Source organism: Netta rufina, assembly GCF_964035555.1.
Source record: "Netta rufina genome assembly, chromosome: 2".
Taxonomy (NCBI): Eukaryota; Metazoa; Chordata; class Aves; order Anseriformes; family Anatidae; genus Netta; species Netta rufina.
In genome coordinates, this window is record NC_140124.1 from 89,079,104 (window position 1) to 89,097,728 (window position 18,625).

At 41.0% G+C, this 18,625-nt stretch overlaps 1 protein-coding gene across 3 annotated transcripts in view; it reads left to right on the plus strand.

The window, feature by feature from the left end:
• Positions 1-18,625, plus strand: part of FHOD3 (formin homology 2 domain containing 3) — a gene marked incomplete at its 5' end in the record, with an annotated part of 402,496 nt that overhangs the window by 26,480 nt on the left and 357,391 nt on the right. For all 3 annotated transcript variants that reach the window (XM_084282072.1, XM_084282074.1, XM_084282073.1), the window contains one exon: positions 5,334-5,440. In XM_084282072.1, the coding sequence (XP_084138198.1) occupies positions 5,334-5,440 (107 nt within the window). The remainder of the gene's footprint in view (positions 1-5,333; positions 5,441-18,625) is intronic.

Genomic DNA, 18,625 nt, shown 5'->3' on the forward strand with positions numbered 1-18,625 from the left:
TTTTCTTAGGAATACATAATATGTTTGGTAAGCAGGCAGAGCTGTTTGTTTTTTTTTTTTCACATTTTTGCTGAGTAGAAATAGTTGTTTTGTTTTGTTTTTTAACAAAAAAAAAATAGGGGTAAAGGGATGAGATGGCAAAGCAGAGGGAAAACTGGCATTTGTAGGCCGTGGTAACAGGATTGCCATCCCAGTAGAAGCAGCTGAACCGGAAAGGAGCACCTTTTAAAACTGTGTAGCTGGAATGTGCAAATGTGTAAAGCAAAACAAGGCTTTGGATTTAAAAATGGAAAACTGAGTGTTTTTATTATCACCCATTCCACCTATTCTGCAAAGCATCCTGTAGGTGAGTAAGGAGTACGCCAACACTAATAAGAACAATTACCACCAAATGATGTTTAAATGAAAGATGAGCTAAGACATTTGAGTAAGATAAGGATTTTCTGAGTCTGTGCCAGAAGCTAGAACTGAAGAGGGATTTTATTTCTACAGCTTGTACCGGATTATTCCAACTTTTTTTTTTCTTTAAGGCATTTCCTTTCCCCCTCATTCTGGAAACAACAAAATGAGCAAAATAATCTGCCCAGTAACTTTAGCTAGAATTACTAGAAACTTGGTGAATCTGATGTAGTTCCAGCTGGTGGCTGAGGAGTCGAGCAGTTTTATTTTCCAGCGTTACCACACAAGTTATCAAATTTATCCTTCGAACTCATAATGTAGGCCTCTTCGCACTGTGAATGGGACTTGTTTGCTATCTGAACTGGATCTCTGAGTGGTGCCTACATTTATTTAAATGGAAGATAAAATCAAGAAGGTGTTTGGAGCTGTCTTTGCACACGCTTGCTGTTGACTTGTCAATGCCTTATGGTTTGGGAGACGTGAGCAGCCACTTGGCCAAAATCTGAGTGGATTCTCGGGGTGAGGGAATAGCAGCTCCCCAAGACTGGTTGTTGAAAAATGCACTGATGTGGTCTCTGAACAAACAGTGAAGAGAAGCTTTTTTAATGGTTTGTGGTTCTGCTGTTGTGATTTCTGAAAAGCAGGGAGGGTGCATGTGGCATTTCCACTGCCCTTAACCTTTGCCAGCCTATACTGCCTTGGGACGGAGGGGTTAAAACAAGACGAAGGAAGGGAAGCCCACCTGGGACATCTGCTAATCTCGCAGAGCCCTGTGGAGGAAGAGAAAGCAGACTTCCAGAAGTTTCTCTTGGCACAGTATGGTGCACGTTGCCTCTGTGTTGAGGCATTTACCCACAGGCTTCTTGATCAAGATGGCCGGTGTGTGCGTGGGGTGCTTGTGAGGCAGACCCTGGCGCTCGGCCTACGTGTGGCCTGCTTCACGCGCCTGTGCTCCCCTCTTGTGGCCGCCAACACCTCGCTTTCAGTGTTTCTCTTGGGTCGTGAGGAGTAGATGAAAACAACGACTGAACTCTGGCTCTTCTTTATTTTCATTCAACCAGTTCCTCTTGTAGGGTCTGAAGGCAGCAGCAGTAGTCACTTACTGGCATCGTGTAACTGGTGGATGGTTGTCTTGCTGTGCTGCTGCTTTTTTTGTTTGCTTTTGTTTGCCCTTACAGTAACTTGTTCCTTAAGCTATGAAATTCAGTGAACACAGAATGGCTTGGGTTGGAAGGGACCCTAAGGACCATCTCATTCCACCTCCCACCAGACCAGGTTGCTCAAAGCCCCATCCAGCCTGGCCTTGAACACCTCCAGGGATGGGGCATCCACAGCTTCCCTGGGCTTCCTGTGTCTCACCACCCTCAGAGTAAAGAATTTCTTCCTAACATCTAATCTAAATCCATGAAATGGCGAGCCTTCCTGTTGCACAACAAGGGCTTCTTTGTGATTTTTCTCCTCAATGAAAAGAAATGGGTGTTATCCCTTCCTTCAGGTCACTGTGTAAAACAAAGCGAAAGTCATTGCCTGTGTACTGTCATCAAACTATTTTGAGTTCTGTGAAGTTCAGTGGCCTTGCAATGCAGATGATTTTGGCCCCATGGGCTGAAGGACTAGCCAAAACTGACTGAATTTGGTTCCCTGCGGAAGATAATGACCGACTGAGCTTCTGTGCCAGGTTCTTTGTTTACTGGTGGCCCATAAGGAGCATTTGCAAGAGATGCTGGCTTGACATTGCCCTGCCTGTGTGATTTCATGGGGCAAGTGGGTAACGTTTGGGCTCATGGGGATCCCCCAAGGGCAGGGCAAAGGAGCTCAGCAGGGCTGACCTCGCTCTGCCCACTCCTGGCCAAGGACTGAGGGCAGGACACCTCTCCTTGGGTATGGTGTGCTGGAGCTTCCCTCTGGCAGTGTTAAATGTTAAAGCAGTTAAATGGCAGCGGATGAGGGGTTAGTAAACGCTGGTTTTAAGTGTTCTGGTATTTTAACAGCTTAATCACTTTGTTTGCTTTTGCTTAATTATTTGTGTTCAGTGTAACTATAAGCTTGTAGTATAACTATTGCTCATACTCTTACAGTCTTATTATGTTCTTCCTGTTCCTTTTTCTTACATTTCCCTGATATAATTATCTGTGGGAAAACTCTATTTCAGGGTTATTTAAAGAATTTCTAATTGTGGTGATGACTCACTGGGGCATCGATAAAAATTTCTTCTGATGAAACTATCATTCTGTTTCAATTTTTTTTTAAAGCTTTTGAGTACTTTGGTGGAAACAATTAAAAGACGACAAACTTTTACGATGCATAAAATAGAAATTGTAAATGTCACCTTGACTACTTTTTTATATTACATAAAATTTTTGGCTCTTCTGGGCAACACACAGGTGTGATGGAAAAAAGCGATTAATGATTTGAAAGGACTGGCAAGAGAGATTTTAGAAAAAATTGCTTTTTATGTTTATGGAAAAAAAAAAAAAAAGGCCTTGCAGCAGTAGTATTAACAAGTTGAGCAGCTCAACAACAACAAAATGCTTGTCTGAGTTTTGGGACCAGTAGGGAATACTGAAGAGTCAAAAAGAATAGTAAAGAATAAAGTGAAATGAACAGAAATAACTTCTAAAAAGTTGAATAGCCATCTTGTTCATGGTTATGGAAAACAGCTCTATTAAATATTTTTGAAAGACTCTTTATGGATTCTGCCTTTTGATCATTCTTGGAGAAGATGTGTGCTAATAAAGATTTTTAATGTGAATTGTGATCAATGGGAAGAGCATGTCCGAAATGAGCTAGATAGAAGCTGTCTGCAAGGGTCACCAGAGATGGGAAGAAGTCATATGTGTTAGATAAACATGGAATTAACACAGAACAGAGGGGAGAGACCTAACATCTTGAATTGCTACTAATAAGCACTAATGAGTGAACATTGGCCAGCCTTTGTGTTGAAAAAGGCAGGCGATTTACTAATTAAAAAAAAAAAAAAATCATAAGGTAACAAATCTGTGTGTTCTGTCTATAAAATACGAGTACTGGTGAAGCTTGAAAGGGAAGATGCGAAGCAGCATAATGACCCTATGTAAGGGTGATTCCAGAGTTTATTGCATTAGTTCTTGCTGCTTTTCAGAGTGTTGTTTTGCTCCTTTTCATGTCTGTGTGTACACAAGCAAGAGAGACTTTTCTGGCAAGATTCACTGTTAAGTAAGGGAAATAAAAGATACAGTAATGGAAGAAATTGCAGTCACTCCTATTAATGGATAAATGGATACTGCGAACAACGCTTTAAAGCCTGGGCGAATACTATGTTGAGCTGAAACTATGGAGATGAGATGAAAATAGGTAGAATGCGCTATTTTCCTTTATCTTGTACGCGAAGTACTTCCTGTTCTCATCATGCTTTTTATACACTAAAGTCAGAAGACATTAGTAAGGCACTGTTCCTTTTCCCTAATTGTGCAGTATAATTGGGAATTGTGGGCAAATCTCCTAATCTCCATAGTGACAGCAGAACATTTATCTAATTAGTAGTTTGCCTTTTGGCATTACTTTGAATAAATTAGCATTTCATTTGATATCCTGGGCTACTGGGAAAAAGTTTCCCAGAGCAGTATTTAGTCTTTCTTCTCCAAAGAGTGTATTTTGAATTAGCATAGGTTAATAATATCCTTTGTACCCAGGGAGATGCAGAATAGTAATACTGTTGTAATTCTTAATATCAGGGAGCTGGGCCTGGAGGTGCTTTTCTTTCTTTAATCCCCAGGAGTCAGGGTGAGAACTCACGCTGCATTATTTGGTGTGCTTACTCTTTCACTGAGGGGGAAAAAAGAGAAAAGAAAAAGTGGAACAGGTTCAAATGCAGCTTCACCTCTTCCCTCTATCCTTTCCGTTCTCCAGAAAATGAACTTTTTCTTGCAAGCTGTAAACAGTGCTCAGCACAGTGATGTGGGCTACCTCAAAAGTCGTGTTCTATCAGTTGCATGTTAAAAAGTTGCTCTTCTGCAGGACTACCAATGCAGCTAATCCAGAATGACCCTGAGAAGACTTCTGGTGTTTTTCTTGGACAGGTGATAAACAGGTGGTTCATCTTAGATGGAGTTTCAACTATTTTCTAATGTTAAAAGTGTCATTTCTTTGACTCATTGGATGCTTCAGACCCTTGCTAACCCCTTCTAAGAACTGGTTTCCACCTGCAATAGCAGGTTGGTATGGTGAGAGTTGTTCTTCTCTTCCCAAAGTGGTCTCTGCCGTGGGGCTGCAAGTTCATCCCCCCTCCAAAAAAAGCAACTACGACAGTGGTAGGGTTGAGAGGTATGCAATGGAGCAGTCATCTTGTTTTGCCACAGCCAGAGGGAGGAAGTGTCTTCTGTTTGGCACGTCAACCTGAGGCTGGATTGTATATCTAGTAATGTGAAACACCTGGGGCTACAATACTGCTGAACTTGAAACTGGTTACAGAAGGACCCCAGCACTGTGACACACCGAGGTCCCCAGCAGCTTTTGTCAGACTGGGCTCCGTGATGGCAGCTCCTCTGCTTCTGGGCAGGGTTTCCCAGGGTGTCTGAGGTGGACGGTCACTTCTTCCCTACCAGGAAGGTACGACACCCTGTATTTCCACCTGCCATTTTTCTTGTTTCCCTGCCTTGGGAAGGGATTTTCCTTGTTTCTTGTAATTTGGCACCAGGCTGTCATGGTGAGAGAGAAGTTCGTGTTGCTTCTTAGCTCTTCCTTCAGGCTTTTTAAGTTACAAATTATCGTAGTGACCAAGCATTGTCTAGTGAATGTGGACTTGGGATTGTGTACAATGTCTAACATCACTCTCTTCTACTTCCAACATATGGTTTGTTTTAGGGAGATTTTGGACCTGGAAAACGGAAAGCCTATGTTAGAGGTATGTCAAAAAATTACTGCTAAAATCTGATGTTCTGAATTTTGTCCTACAGCTTGATGACTGCACTCTACAATTGTCTCACAACGGTACCTATCTGGATTTAGAATCCACTCTAGCAGAACAAAGGGATGAGTTGGAAGGCTTCCAGGAGGATGCTGGGTAAGTCAATGTTTGCTAAATTTTGATTAATAAGCATACTTGTCCCGGAAGCATTGAGGTTTTGGGAGCTTTTGTGGTTGACTTGGTGCATTCAGGTCAACGTAGGAACAGAAAATGTAAAATTATTTCCTTAGTAAGCATATGAGCCCCTTCCCCCCTTCTGTAATTAAGAATTTTTTGACTTCTTCATCTGTGTTCACTTATGCGATCTTCTTTTAGAGAAATGGTACTACAAGAAATCTGTGAGGAAGACTATTGAGACTAGTCTAATCCATATTATTGCTCTTTGGGGTTGGTTAGTTCTGGGAGCTCAGAGGTACCAACCTGTATGATAACAGCCAGAGTAGAAGAATACATTAAAGTTGTGTGCTTTTGAAGTTACAGACTTAATTTCTTTATGCCTTGAAATTTAAGTCCTTATTATATATTCTTGAAGAAAAATTGGCTTTTTTTTTCCCCACTCTGACTCATGGTGTGTGGTATTTTCTGTGGTGATGGTACTGTTTTTTGATGATCCTTGTCTTGCCTTTTTTTTTTTTTTTTTTCTTTCTTGAATTGCTGGCATACATTTGATGCTATAACACAGCTTTCCATAAACTACCTGTGGTGAGAATTGTGAAAACAAAAGGATGTTTTCTGGGCCTTCGGGTGACTGTCTTGCTCAGAATGTAAAATGAAGAGACAGTCTAAAGCTATTTTAGCTTTGTTTGTTGCTATATTGGACTGGGTAGTTGTTATTAATTGCATGGGTGCGTTCTGGCATAGACTTGGTGCATGTGAGTAACGTAGCTGTGCCAGAAGGAAATTAACTGCATTCTTAATTGGTCAGGGCTTGTTAACATTAGGAGGTGTAGCCCTTTTGCTTTTACTGTTTCCTCTACCTTTTGTGGTAGCTGTCATGCCTCTGATGAATACAAATACAAATTCTTAAAACTTGAAACTGTGCCTCTGAAGATTATTTTATATGGAGAAGATTTTTAAATAATGTTACAGATGCCTTTACCAATTTTGGGCATGTTTTTATAACTATTGGAAGACAAAGAAATGGTTCAAAATGAAAGCAGTTACAAAGAATGTTGCTCAACAGATAAGAGCAGCCAATAAAGCTGAACTGAGCATCGCTTCTTATTCAGTAGGAGCGTGAAGCATAGAAGTTGATCTAGTCATCAGTTTTCAGCAATTTTTATCACTGCATAAAAGAATGAGAAGTACTTATTCCCTGCTAACTTGATAATAAGTTAAAATCAAGTAAAGATAGTCTTCTGATGGTTGTTTACAATGCTGTAGTAACTTTGTATGCATGAATGAGCTGTCACCTCACATTTCTTTTTCCTTTCCACTGATGTCTCCACGATAATTCTGGTAATTTTAACTCCATTGCCTTTGATACCCCACAGTGTCATCACTGAGCAATTTGGCAAGCCAGAGGCCAGTTGGTGCTTTTCCTGCCAGACTTCTCACTCACAATTGCAGGCAACCTTCCTTCCAGCTTAGTTTTAATTTCTGCTGCCTTTGGGTGTATAAAATCCATGATGTGAACTGTTCCTGAAACACGAGTCTAATTTTGTCTGGGGTGGCTCTCCAAAGGAAGACACATGAGCAATCCATCCCATCCCCCCTAAACCAAACACCCCAAAAAAAGCAAACAAAAAAAACAAAGCACCTGGACATGTGAAACTGTATCTGGGGACTGCATGACTATGGTATCGATCTGATCTGAAAAGTCAGGTAATATTTCTGTGTATTTTGCACGTATGTGCAGGCTGCCTCTTGTGCAACCAACCGGCTGTCAGTTGAGCAATTAATTCTTGCAGTGGTTTGTGCTGCCAGTTCACGTGGAGCGTGCTGGGAGCTCCTCTATTTCTCTGCCAAGAATGGGTAGGGAGGTACGATGCACCTTCATATGCTCAGCTTCATAAAAGCTTGGGATACAAATCATTATTGTATTAGTTTTACTAAAAGGTTCATACGAAACAAAACAGTTTCTGCTGTGTAGCCCTTGCCTTCATCAGTCTTTGCCCTGTTCTCTGAAGTTATCCCTCTAGTAGCTGTGGGTGTATATTCCTACAGTGTGCTTATCAGCAGTGCTGCTTAATGACATGGGGGTTGTGTTTTAACATAAATTGTTGAAGGAATTTTAGTTCCATATTTCCCCCTCCACGCACACATCTACCCTGTAACTTGCAGGCTGGAGCCTTGAAAACTTAACGTTTTGCTTGGCTGCAAGGGGATTCTGCTTAGTGAAGTACAAAACCTTGCATTTAGGAGTAATTGGTTAAGGGACAAGCAGGTACTGGTCAGGCAGAATGTGAAGCAAGAGGAATATTTGACTTGTCAACAGCTTTTCAGGAATGGAGCTGACATTTTAGGGAACTGCGTGCTGAAAGCAAGACTGATTACGGTTCTGTGTAAAAGGTAAGGAGAGCCCTAAGGTGTAAAGCGCAAATTTAGCCCATGAAATGCAGTGACCTTGGTATCTTCAGTACTGGTTAGGCTTCAGCCATGGATTTCTGCATCCCGCTTTTGTCCATGTTTAAAGAGAGTATTCTCTCTGTAATAAAAATAAACAAGGAGGAAAAAAAATAAGAAAAATCGCCAAAATTTCTGAAATCTGTGAGGTAGCTTCCCTGTATGACTCAGTAACTTTGTCACTTCAGACTAAATGCAACTCTTGTGAAACTATCCAGGAAAAAAAATGAAAATTAGACATAGGATAGCTGCCATACAAAGTTTCTGGCAGACTAAAATCTGTTTTGGGGACTTGTGGCTCTGATCTTTTGCCCCTGCAGAGACCAAAGCACTGAGCTGGAATACTCCTGAGCCGGAGAGTTGGCTGAGGGCATCTGGGGCTTAGCAGCCTGCTTTCTGCGAGTGACTGGCTGCAGAAACCACTTAGTCTCTTTCTTTCTCTCTGGGTCATTTCAAGGTCCTGCTCTTAATCTTCAAAGCTTTTAATTTTCTGAGATTAGGCTACCTCAGGATCTGCCCCTCTACCATTCCAAGGCTGTTGTGCTCATCAGGGTCACTGAAGCTTGCTGAACTCTGAATGAAGGATTTAGTAGCTGGATATTCGTGGCATTTTTTTTGTTTAAATTTTAGATCCTAAACTCCTATTAAAAGTGACCAGAACGTACTGGAATTAGTTTTCAGCAACTTTTTCCCAAATGTTCCTGTTTGAACTGGCAAAACTGTTAAAATTGATTTATATATATATTCATTTATATATAAAAATACTTTAAGCACACTGCTACAATGAGATTTATAAATAAAGAAATAAAGCGTTCAGGAAATACAATTTTACTTTCTTTTTTTGTTATTGGTGTGGGAGATAGTAGGCATCTCTTTAGTAAGGATGGGATGAACATACTGGAAAAATAGGAAGGATTTTTCTTCAGGAGGAAAGAAAAGGATGGTGGCAGTTCAGCTGGAATCTATTTATGTGAAACTGTAAATAACAGGGATGAGAAGGGCATGCACCCATACATGATTTTGAATGAATCATCTTCACTTGCTGAATACAATGAAAGCATGCTTTTAGTAGTTGCTATCCACTCCCGGAGAATCTAAACTTCTGTGTAGGGGAGGAGAAAACCCAACCCACAAGCCAGCTCCTTTTAGCCTGTAGGGCTAATGGTGAGTGAAATGCAGCCTGGGCCAGGACTGTTTTCCAGCATCCACGGGTCTGTTGCATAGCTGTGGGACTGGGGAGAGCAGGAGCATCTCTGTTGGGGACGGGGAGGATGTACAGCCTGGCCTAGCACTGGGGCTGACCACAGAAATGTTGGCCCCGCAGAAGGTATCAAGGTCAGGAGACAGGTCGATAAGAGCACCTAATAATTTCCTTCCTCTTCAAGCCTGGCATGTATTCATTTCTTGTCAATTATTATTATTCTCACACAAATTGTTTTGTGAATCACTAATTGTGTGAGGAGGCAACGTGGAGGCAGGCTGAGTTGGCTGTCTGCTCCTTTAAGGAGTCTGTGACAGATAATGATCTTCCCCTTTGTTTACTTGCGATTTTGTAGGATGAGCAAGAACTCTCACGAAGTTTGTGTGTTTGTATTAACAATAATTGTCCAAGTTCTCGTTGTGGGCAAGTCTTAACAGACCCTAGTGGTAGCCTACAAGGTAACACAGTCCTGAACCACAGAATACAAAAGCTTCTTCTTCAGACAGCATGCTGCAAGCAATGGGGATTTCCTCAGGGAAGACATTCTGAAGGTTTCTATTTAGCAGAAAGATTGTTTTGAAGTATTTCTGACAAATCATTTCACTGTTGATGGTTTTGCATCCCTTTCACGCTCCTTGGCTCAAACCAGTTCTGCTGGGTGAACCCCAGTCCAAGTTGGATTCCCCACACTTTCCCCCTCGATGCTGCTCATTCTGGACTTGATTCAGGATCTGCTGAAGGCAGGGAAGTCTTGCAGGGATCTGTAATATTTTTTTGATGCCTATGTACTGTACTTTTTACCTGATTAGACTTTGCAGTTAACTCAGTTACAGAAATTAAAACTCCTGTTGTGTGTCACTTCTTTTGCATGAGGAAGTTGAGAATGCACTTGAAGGTTGACTTCAGTTTTTGCCTAAGAAAAATGATGTGGCTCATATCTTGAAGCAGTAGTGCAAGCTAGCAGATCATACACTGATATTGTGTTATTTCGGGCAGAGTATATTTGTGTTGGAAGACTTGACTTCCGACAGCTTTCTCTCCAACTTTGTCATCTTCTCTAATGTTTCTCAGTTCAAATAGCAAGATAAGTTAGAGAGGTGCCTATGTGAGATTGTCACGGTGTTACAAACAGCAGAGACTGGAATAGTTTAGTGTAATGGTTTATCTGTGTTTTGCAAAATGCACCTGATCACCTGAAGCTTTTGATTTCTGTGATGCCTAGTTATTACTCTGAAATGCTGAATGTGGGGAAAAAAAAGTGATGAATGGCCACAGAAACTTGCAACAAAGGAAATAAGGTTTTCAGGTTAAAACAGCATCAAGAAAACTTCTTCATATTGAGATGGATTGAATTGTTTGAAGTGGATGTGTACCTAGAGCAGGTGGGGTGTGGAAGTCTCACATTCTGTTTAAGGTATTTGTATCTCGTGTAACATCCCTTGTCCTTATCCACTGCGCAGATGCAAGGAGTGCAGAGGCTCAGAAATCCAGAGGAACGTGCTGCTGCGTGGGGCTGAGTGGCAAAGTACCCAAAGGACTGTGTTGTCCTGGCCCCGTTAGGCCCTGAACAGCCTGCTGTGCTGAAGGATTTCCCTAAATGTGACCCCTCTGCTGTTTCTCCTGTTTTTTGGTTAGGGTCTAGATCTATTTGCGCTGTCATATAGCTGAGAGGTTATGGTAAGCCTTGGAAAGCTCATGACTTTCTATAGGGCAGCAGTATTCCAGTCTATAACGCATCAGATGAAGATGTTGAATTGCATTTTGAAGTGAATGATTAGCCAAAACTTTTCTGTTGCAAAAGAAATGGTTATAAAGCTTTCAGGTTTCTAATTAAATAGTTTTTCTGGATGGATAGGTTGCAGATTTTTTGCTTCCCTCCCTCCCAAAGCTGGAGAGAAGTAGTTGTTCCTACATGTGTTCACAACTTCAAGTAGCTTTTAAAATTCTTTGTTCTTTTAGTCCTAAAAGCATTTGTTTGTTTATTTAAAAAAAAAAAAAAATTGAAATTTATATTCAGGCGGAACTGTAGAAATTAATTTCCATAATTGCCTTGCAATATTCCTTGACAACAAAATGAAATAAATCTCAGGATTTCAGGTTCCATCTGCTTTCCCTGCATCAGAACAGTAGGCAAGCCCTAAAAATGCTCTGCAGTCTGGTTTTTGGTGTGAGTTCATTTATTTATTTATTTATTTATTTATTTATTTATTGGGGGTGAGGAGGTGACTTTTATAGCTTGGGGTTGTCAGTAGCTGTGTCCTGCTTTGCCCTAGATTTTACTCACAGCCCTGCTATAGAGGGAATCGTCTACATCTGTATTGGATATTTTGGAAACGTTTAAAGATCTACTCTTTTGTTGTGATCGTCACTGGCAAATGAACGTACTGAGCTTTTCAAAATCATTTACACTGCAAAATGTATTGTGGAAGTATTGTGCTTAGCTGTCTCTCAGCATGTTGCGTGCTGTATGCGGTGCCAAACCAACAGATGTGTGAATGACTCTTACAGCTTTCCCGAGGACAATGCTTCTTAACATAAAGTCTAATTTGGCATTCAGGTTTGCACATGCAAATATCTGAGGAGCCCAATGTTTTAAGGTGGAAATTTAGAGAAAAACAACTATAGAAACAACTGTTGCCAGTTATTTTATTTCAAAAATATTTATTTATTTATTTTTTTAACATTGGAGCTCCCCATCAGCTGCATTTGCACTTTGCCACCCTCACTGACGAAGAGGTCACAAAGTGAGCCGCTCCTGAGGCATGGAAATGTATTGCTTTTCACTTTGCAAGGAGGAGATCCCTTCCCTTCTGCATAAACAGATCATTGATAGGGCTGCCAGGAAGAGCTGTAGGGCTGCTCAGAGCCCGACTCCTCTTGGGAGGAGAAGGATCAACGTGAGGGTCCAAACCTTGAACAACAGCCCGCAGGAAAATGTTGCACACCCGCTGTCTGCTGTTGCAAGTTTCACACTGGTGTGGAGTTGCCCAGAGCACACAAGCAGCCAGGCGAGCTTCTGCTGGGTAATTAGTAAAAGCTGTGAACTTGCTACACTTCCTATTCCGTAGCAACTGTTCGTGTGCTTGCTCTCACCCTGTGGTAAGTACAAAGCGGGTTTGTATAAGCAAGTTTACACTCCTGTTTATCCCACGGGAATTCATCTGCCCGTGTACTTGGTGTGTGGGTTTTGTTTGCTTATTTGCTTTCCCACTGGCTAAACTAAGGCAATAATAATCCACTTCTGATTTAATAAATAAATAAAAGAATCTCCGGTTTAACCTGCAGCGAGGAACTAACAGCTCAAACCACAGCAAATCCGGGAGTAGCCCAGGCTCTCCTGTAATGAAGCCGTGGAACCAGTGACCTATGCCAGGGGTTAAGAACATAAACAAGCACAGCAAATATTAATTTGCTTTTTCATGTTTATTGCTCAGTAATTATGCTTGCTAGCAAAAGCATTGGTGGCCCAGCAATAAATGCAAAGCCTATTTCAGAAGTGGGATTAATATATGGAGAAACAAGATTTGGCTTGAGGGCAAAACGCTGTTTAAGATGTCAAATTATGAAGCAGCCTTTGCCAAATATGAAATAGAAAAGTTCCAAAAAAACAGGAAGAAAACCTGAGGAAGTATACTGGTCAATTTGAAGTAGAACCTGTACATGCACTCATGTGTGTCTCCTACTGCAAGGTAGGACAGCCTTAAAATAGTTGTTGCTGAGTCTGGTTAAACTGCTCACATTCTGAGAGCGTGTAGCTGGCTGATTAGGTCAGTAGGACATCTCTTCGACGTGTGCTTTCTGTCACCTTGGGAAATCTCATCTTCAGGCTGTTATTTTTTTTAGTATCATCAATTAAACTGGAAAAATTGCAGAAGCTAGGGCTTCTTCCTCAAGGTATTAGAGCATGATTTCTAGTAGAAGGGAAAAGTTTGTGTAAAAATCATTAAAGCTACATTTTTCCAAGCTCATTTTTGATTACTTTAATTATGAAAAGAGTAGAGCTGTGTTTAGTACTGTAAGTTGGGTAAGTTAGTAGGGGTCTTTGTGGGAATGAAAATTACGGTGTGGGTGCCCGCTGCAGTTGCAGGACAGAAGCAGTTTTTCTAATGAGCTCAATCTGTCATTTTGTTCTCCTGGAAGCAAAGCTGAGTCCCACAGCGTGACTGGAAGCACCGGAGGAGCTCTGCCTGAAGAGGTGGAAGTGCCACGTCATGGCAGCAGTGGGAGATCTGTTTCACTTTCTTCCTTGCCTCTTAGTCCCAAGGTTTGTGGCTGATCAGTAGCATAGGATCATAGAATCATTCAGGTTGGAAAAGACCTTTAAGATCATCTAGTTCAACCTTTAACCTGGTACTTAAGTCCACCACTAAACCATGCTACTAAGTTGTACACCTGCACATTTTTTGAAGACCTCCAGGTGTGGTAACTCAATTGCTTCCCTGGGCAGCCTGTACCAATGCTGCGCAACCCTTTCATTAAAGACGTTTCTAATATCCCTTTTCAAAAGTCCTGATTATTTTAAGGCATCTGTTGCTTCAAGTGAAAATCCAAATGTAACATGAATGTCAAAGTGCAGGTGACACCAATACTACACAACCAGAAATTACCCAGTCTAAAGTTGCCCGTGAGGAATGTGTAGCCAGTTTGACAGTTACTGACAGCAATGGGAAATACATAACTTAAGGCTGGAAAAGCACTGGTCAAGTGATGTTATCTCTGCAGATGAATACTATGCGAAGTTGACAAGAAGTGAGGAAACAAGCCTTTTTTTTTTTTTTTTTTTAAACCCAGAAGCAATCTTATAATTACAGTAGCACTTCTAATACACATCTCTTTATGAGATGGCAAAGAGTAAAGTCTGTGTTTTCTTCATGCATAAATAAAGATGGAACTTTAACTGAAAATGACAACAGTGTTTCACAAAATGACAGAATAAACTTACTGCTGAAACAAGTGTGTATGGGTTGAGATTTTGATCAGCTTTTGGGGAGGGAAGGAACACAAAACTTTGTACGTGAGTAAGGACAGCTCTTGAAAAATGGTCACTGTCAGACTGTGAAAGCAGCAGACAACCCTTAAGAATTTCAGGGGCCTTTAGAAGATTATCGTTTTACTGTGTGGAAAATGAGGCATTGGAAACAGAGAAATGACCATCATGATGATTCAGAAAGCAGGGGGAAGGGAGCTGAGACAGATTCTCATATTCCAGCTCCTGAAGTTCGGCTGCACAGAAACTACTGAAAAGAACAAATGAAACAGATGTGTGTCTCCCCCCCACCCCCGTTAGGCTTGCTACATTTTCATAGCGTATGAAAGTGATTCACTCTTTGTTGGCAAAAATCATTGCTTTGTGGTAAAGTACACAGAAGACTTTATCAACATTTACTCAGAATACATTAGTAAGAATAATTATGCACTATTAACGTAGATCATGAGACATACTTGGTGAATCCCTTGAAGGTTTTACTTGACCCTTTTTGATGTTTCTCATCTTCTTCCCCCTTCTGTTTCCATCCAATTTCTTTTCCATTTTAAAAGGAAAAGAAAGGAGAACTCTGCCCCTTTACTGTTGTTCTTGGGAGGAGCAGGTGGGAGTAAAGACTGTGACCTTGCAGTGGCAATCTGTGCATAGTCCTCCCTGCCACAGTTATACAGGCACTCACAAATTGCTCCCTGCATGGTGTATAGGTTGTTAGTAGGCAATGAGGCAGCTAGTTGTTATATTCATGTTGGAAAATACAGAACATAATAATATTGGAATAATCTCTAGGGAAAAAGTGCATGAGTTTCAGCATACTTTGTTCCATTGCATACTGTTGTTTTCGCTGATTAGTCTGCAGCATTTTGCCTGCTTAGTCCTCTTTCTGGGAATATGCTGTAGGAGTTATTTCTACCTGCACTGGTAAAGTTTTAGGGTGTGTTTTTTATTTTTATTTTTTTAATAAAGAATGAATTATCATCTGACTAGTCTCTGCCTACTTTTATCCGTTTGAATGGGTTTTGCTTTAGTCCGTGTGTTATTGTCTAGCAATGCTCTGAATAAAAGTTCTGTGAAATGATTAGATGACTTGCAAGAGTATTGCAAGAACAGGATGCAGACACATTATGACTTCAGTCTAAGTTTTTTTTGGTGGAAAAACTGAGGTAAGATTGGAAAGTCTACTGAAATCATTTAAAGATGAATTTGTGTGTTTGCCTCTAACTATTTCTTGTACCAGAAAGAGCTACTATTGCTGTCATCCATTTGTAGTGCACTTGGAGGTAAATTTTAGCATCCGAGACTCTTTTTTTCTTAGTGTTTAACACGCTCCTGACCCCTTTGTTTCTATTATTTAATGAGAATGTGACAATTAAATGGTCAGATAGTAAAACAAACAAAACCCTCAAAGGTTATTTGTTTGGTTATGACTTTATGATGACTTTCAGAGAGATTCTTAATTCCTCTCTCCTTGCACGTGCATGCTCTTGGCTTTTACACAGCATTTTTTTTTTTTTTAAGTATCAGATTATTTTTTTTTTTTTTTTTTGCATTTCTTCAATCTACAACTAAACAGGGAAGCATATCATATTGAAACTGCACTCAAACCATATCTTAGTGGCTTTGAAATCAAGGCCCAGGATTTATACTGTCTGATTAATGGCAGATTAAGAAACACTTTTCTTATTGTGTACGATCTGGCTTGCATATCTTTTTTCAGGGAAAACCTGATAGACTTGAGTGCTTGAACTCTTGCAAAAATTCCATCTCTACACACACAACAAGGAATAGTTTGTTTTCCTCTGATTGGGAATAACTTAAACTATGAAGCAACTGAGTGTGAGGTAATACCCCATTGTAGCAGCATTTTTCACTGTCTGAAAGGTGTGTGTAAGTGAAGATGGACGTGTATAGGTGCTGAAACGAAGACATGAAAACCAGCTGCATTGTAAAAATACCATGCTTTAGGGAAGGCCTGTTGCCATGCGTTTGCTTCTGGTGGCATGCTATTGACCAGGCTCTGCTCTGAGGAGGCAGTGGCTCGTTCTTGAGCTTAGGGATTGCTGTTGGATGCTGTTCTCATTAAGCTACTCCTCTTGAAAAACCTGGATGTGATTACTGGGGGGAGGTTGATGGTACACCAGGAAACCTGAGTGCTGTGAGAGGCTGTAAGAAAACGCAAAGCATGTGTTCTGCATGTGTGCTCTGAAAACTTTCCACTAAGAGCAGCATCTGTGTTAGATAGGTTTTCATAACATTTGGATCGTTACGTCAGGCAGTAGTAGATGCAGAGCTGTTATATGGGAAGTTGTCAGGTTGGGCTGGCTTTATGTGCTGGCCAAATCCGCAAACATTTCCAGTGCTTATTATGAACTGGTAGATGTACGCAGGTACTAAGTTGAGGTTAGTTTTCAGTCCAGCCTGATGCTCTCCTTGGGGTGAAGGGGCAACAGCTGAAGTGTTAGTTAACCTCAGTTTGGTAACTTGGTGTCTGCTTTGCTAGTGGTCATGAAAGATGGTGGAAATAACAGATTTCAGAGAGGCTTGGGCTAGTTATGTGGATGCCTGGCTTATCTAATACTGCCTGGTTCACAGTTGGCCTTGCTGTGAGGGATTTACTGACACTGAGCTTGTATAACAATGGGGAAGACTGTAATAGCAAAGACAGTCCAATAGCAATAACGAATCTGACATCAATGTAGATCTTAGCAGAATCTGACATAATCTCACAATGTAAAATTTGCCTACTATAATATTGGTCTTAAGGTTATAAATACTTCTTGGCACTTCCTTAACATTAAAACAAACAACACCAACAAACAAACCCAAAGTCATTCTAAGACAGCTGCAAGCCTTATAAGCCCTAGGTAAGAGTAGAAGTATAGTCTTTATGACATGCATAGGTTTTGTTTTAAATAAATCAAACCTGTTTACTTGAAATAATTTCTTCCCCCATATATTTCTGAATCCTTTTTGTTTTTAGCCCAACTGCTCTGTTATGCTGTGGAAATTAGTTGGCCTGCTCCTAGGCAATAATCTATGAAACCAAGTAAGATGAGCTTTATATTGATGGCTGTCTAAGCCAAATATATAACTGGCTGTCTAAGCCAAATTTTGGAGATTTTCTTTGTTATGTAAAGGGTGAGGGTGGGAGGAATTCAAATGTCTTTATTTTTAAAAGAAAGATCTGAAACTGCTGTCCTTCACACTTGGTCTGTGTAATTATTAGCGCTCTTATTAAATGAAGAAATGCATGTAAAGAACATCTCCATAAGATTTTTTTCTTGTTTTCAGGTAAAAATATAAGCTGTTTTTTTTTCTTTCTAAAATCACGTGCAGGATACTAGGAAATACGACTTCACACTGGGGGAATTCAGGTGTTGCTGCCCTGAATTGGCAGCTTACCATCCTGCTGGCTTGGTGTGGTGGAAGGTAAACAATGGCTTTAAACAAATCGAATCAATCTTCCCCGTGCAGGAGTTGAAATCTCATATTTAATGCTACCGTATTGTTACTTAATTTACAGAAACCTGATGCCAGTTTTCATGCACAATAGTTAACGCGACCAAAGGCTGGTTTTGCTTCTCTATCCTCTGCCTTTATTTACTGTGGGTTGGTGGCACTTTCTGGAAAAAGGATCGAGTTCCCTTCATCCGTCTCAGAGCCACAGCATGGCAGAGGCTGGCAGGGCCCTCTGGAGGCTGCCTGCTCCAGCCCCCTGCTCCAGCAGGGACACCCAGAGCAGGCCGCCCAGGCCTGGATGGCGTCCAGGTGGGTTTTGAAGATCGTCAGGGACGGAGACTCCACAGCCCCTCAGGGCAACCTGTGCCAGCGCTTTGCCACCTTCACAGTACAGGAGCTTTTCCTCATGTTCCCAGGGGACTTCCTCTGTCTCAGTTTGCCTCTAGTCCTGTTGCTGGACACCACTGAAGAGTCTGGGCCCGTCATCTTGACTCCCTCCCCTCGGATATTTATGTACATTGATAAGATCCCCTCTCAGTCTTCTCTTCTCCAGGCCTTTGATTTTGGTAGGGCGGCCTACATATAACATAAAGCATTGTGGACACTAATAGGAATAACATTGCAAGTGAGCTTTGCTTTGGTTTCAGATCAGTGGGTAGAGTTTTGGTGTAATCATGAGAGGATTGTACAAGAAAAGCTTGAATTCAACTGCATTGAGAGCAAGTTTTTAAATTCTGACTTGTATTGCATGTAACTTTCTTGTCCCTTAATAGGGTGTTGCAGTGGATTTACTGCCTGTGCTGGAAAATTCAGCCTAAGCTACAGCTAGAGCCTCTTGCTCAGTGTAAAGGAATGGCAGGAAGGACTCTTCTCTGTTTCTCTCACATTGTTTTGTTCCTGGCTCTATCTAATTCCTAGGATCTCCTTCCTACTCTACTGTCTCAACATCCATCTTGAGAATCGTGTAACTTCTTTTGTCATCACCTTCTTTCATACTGAGTTTCTCTCAAGTCTTGAGTGACTTCCCCAATGTTTCTGGAGAAAGAAATTTCTGAAACAAAAAAAAAAAAGATTT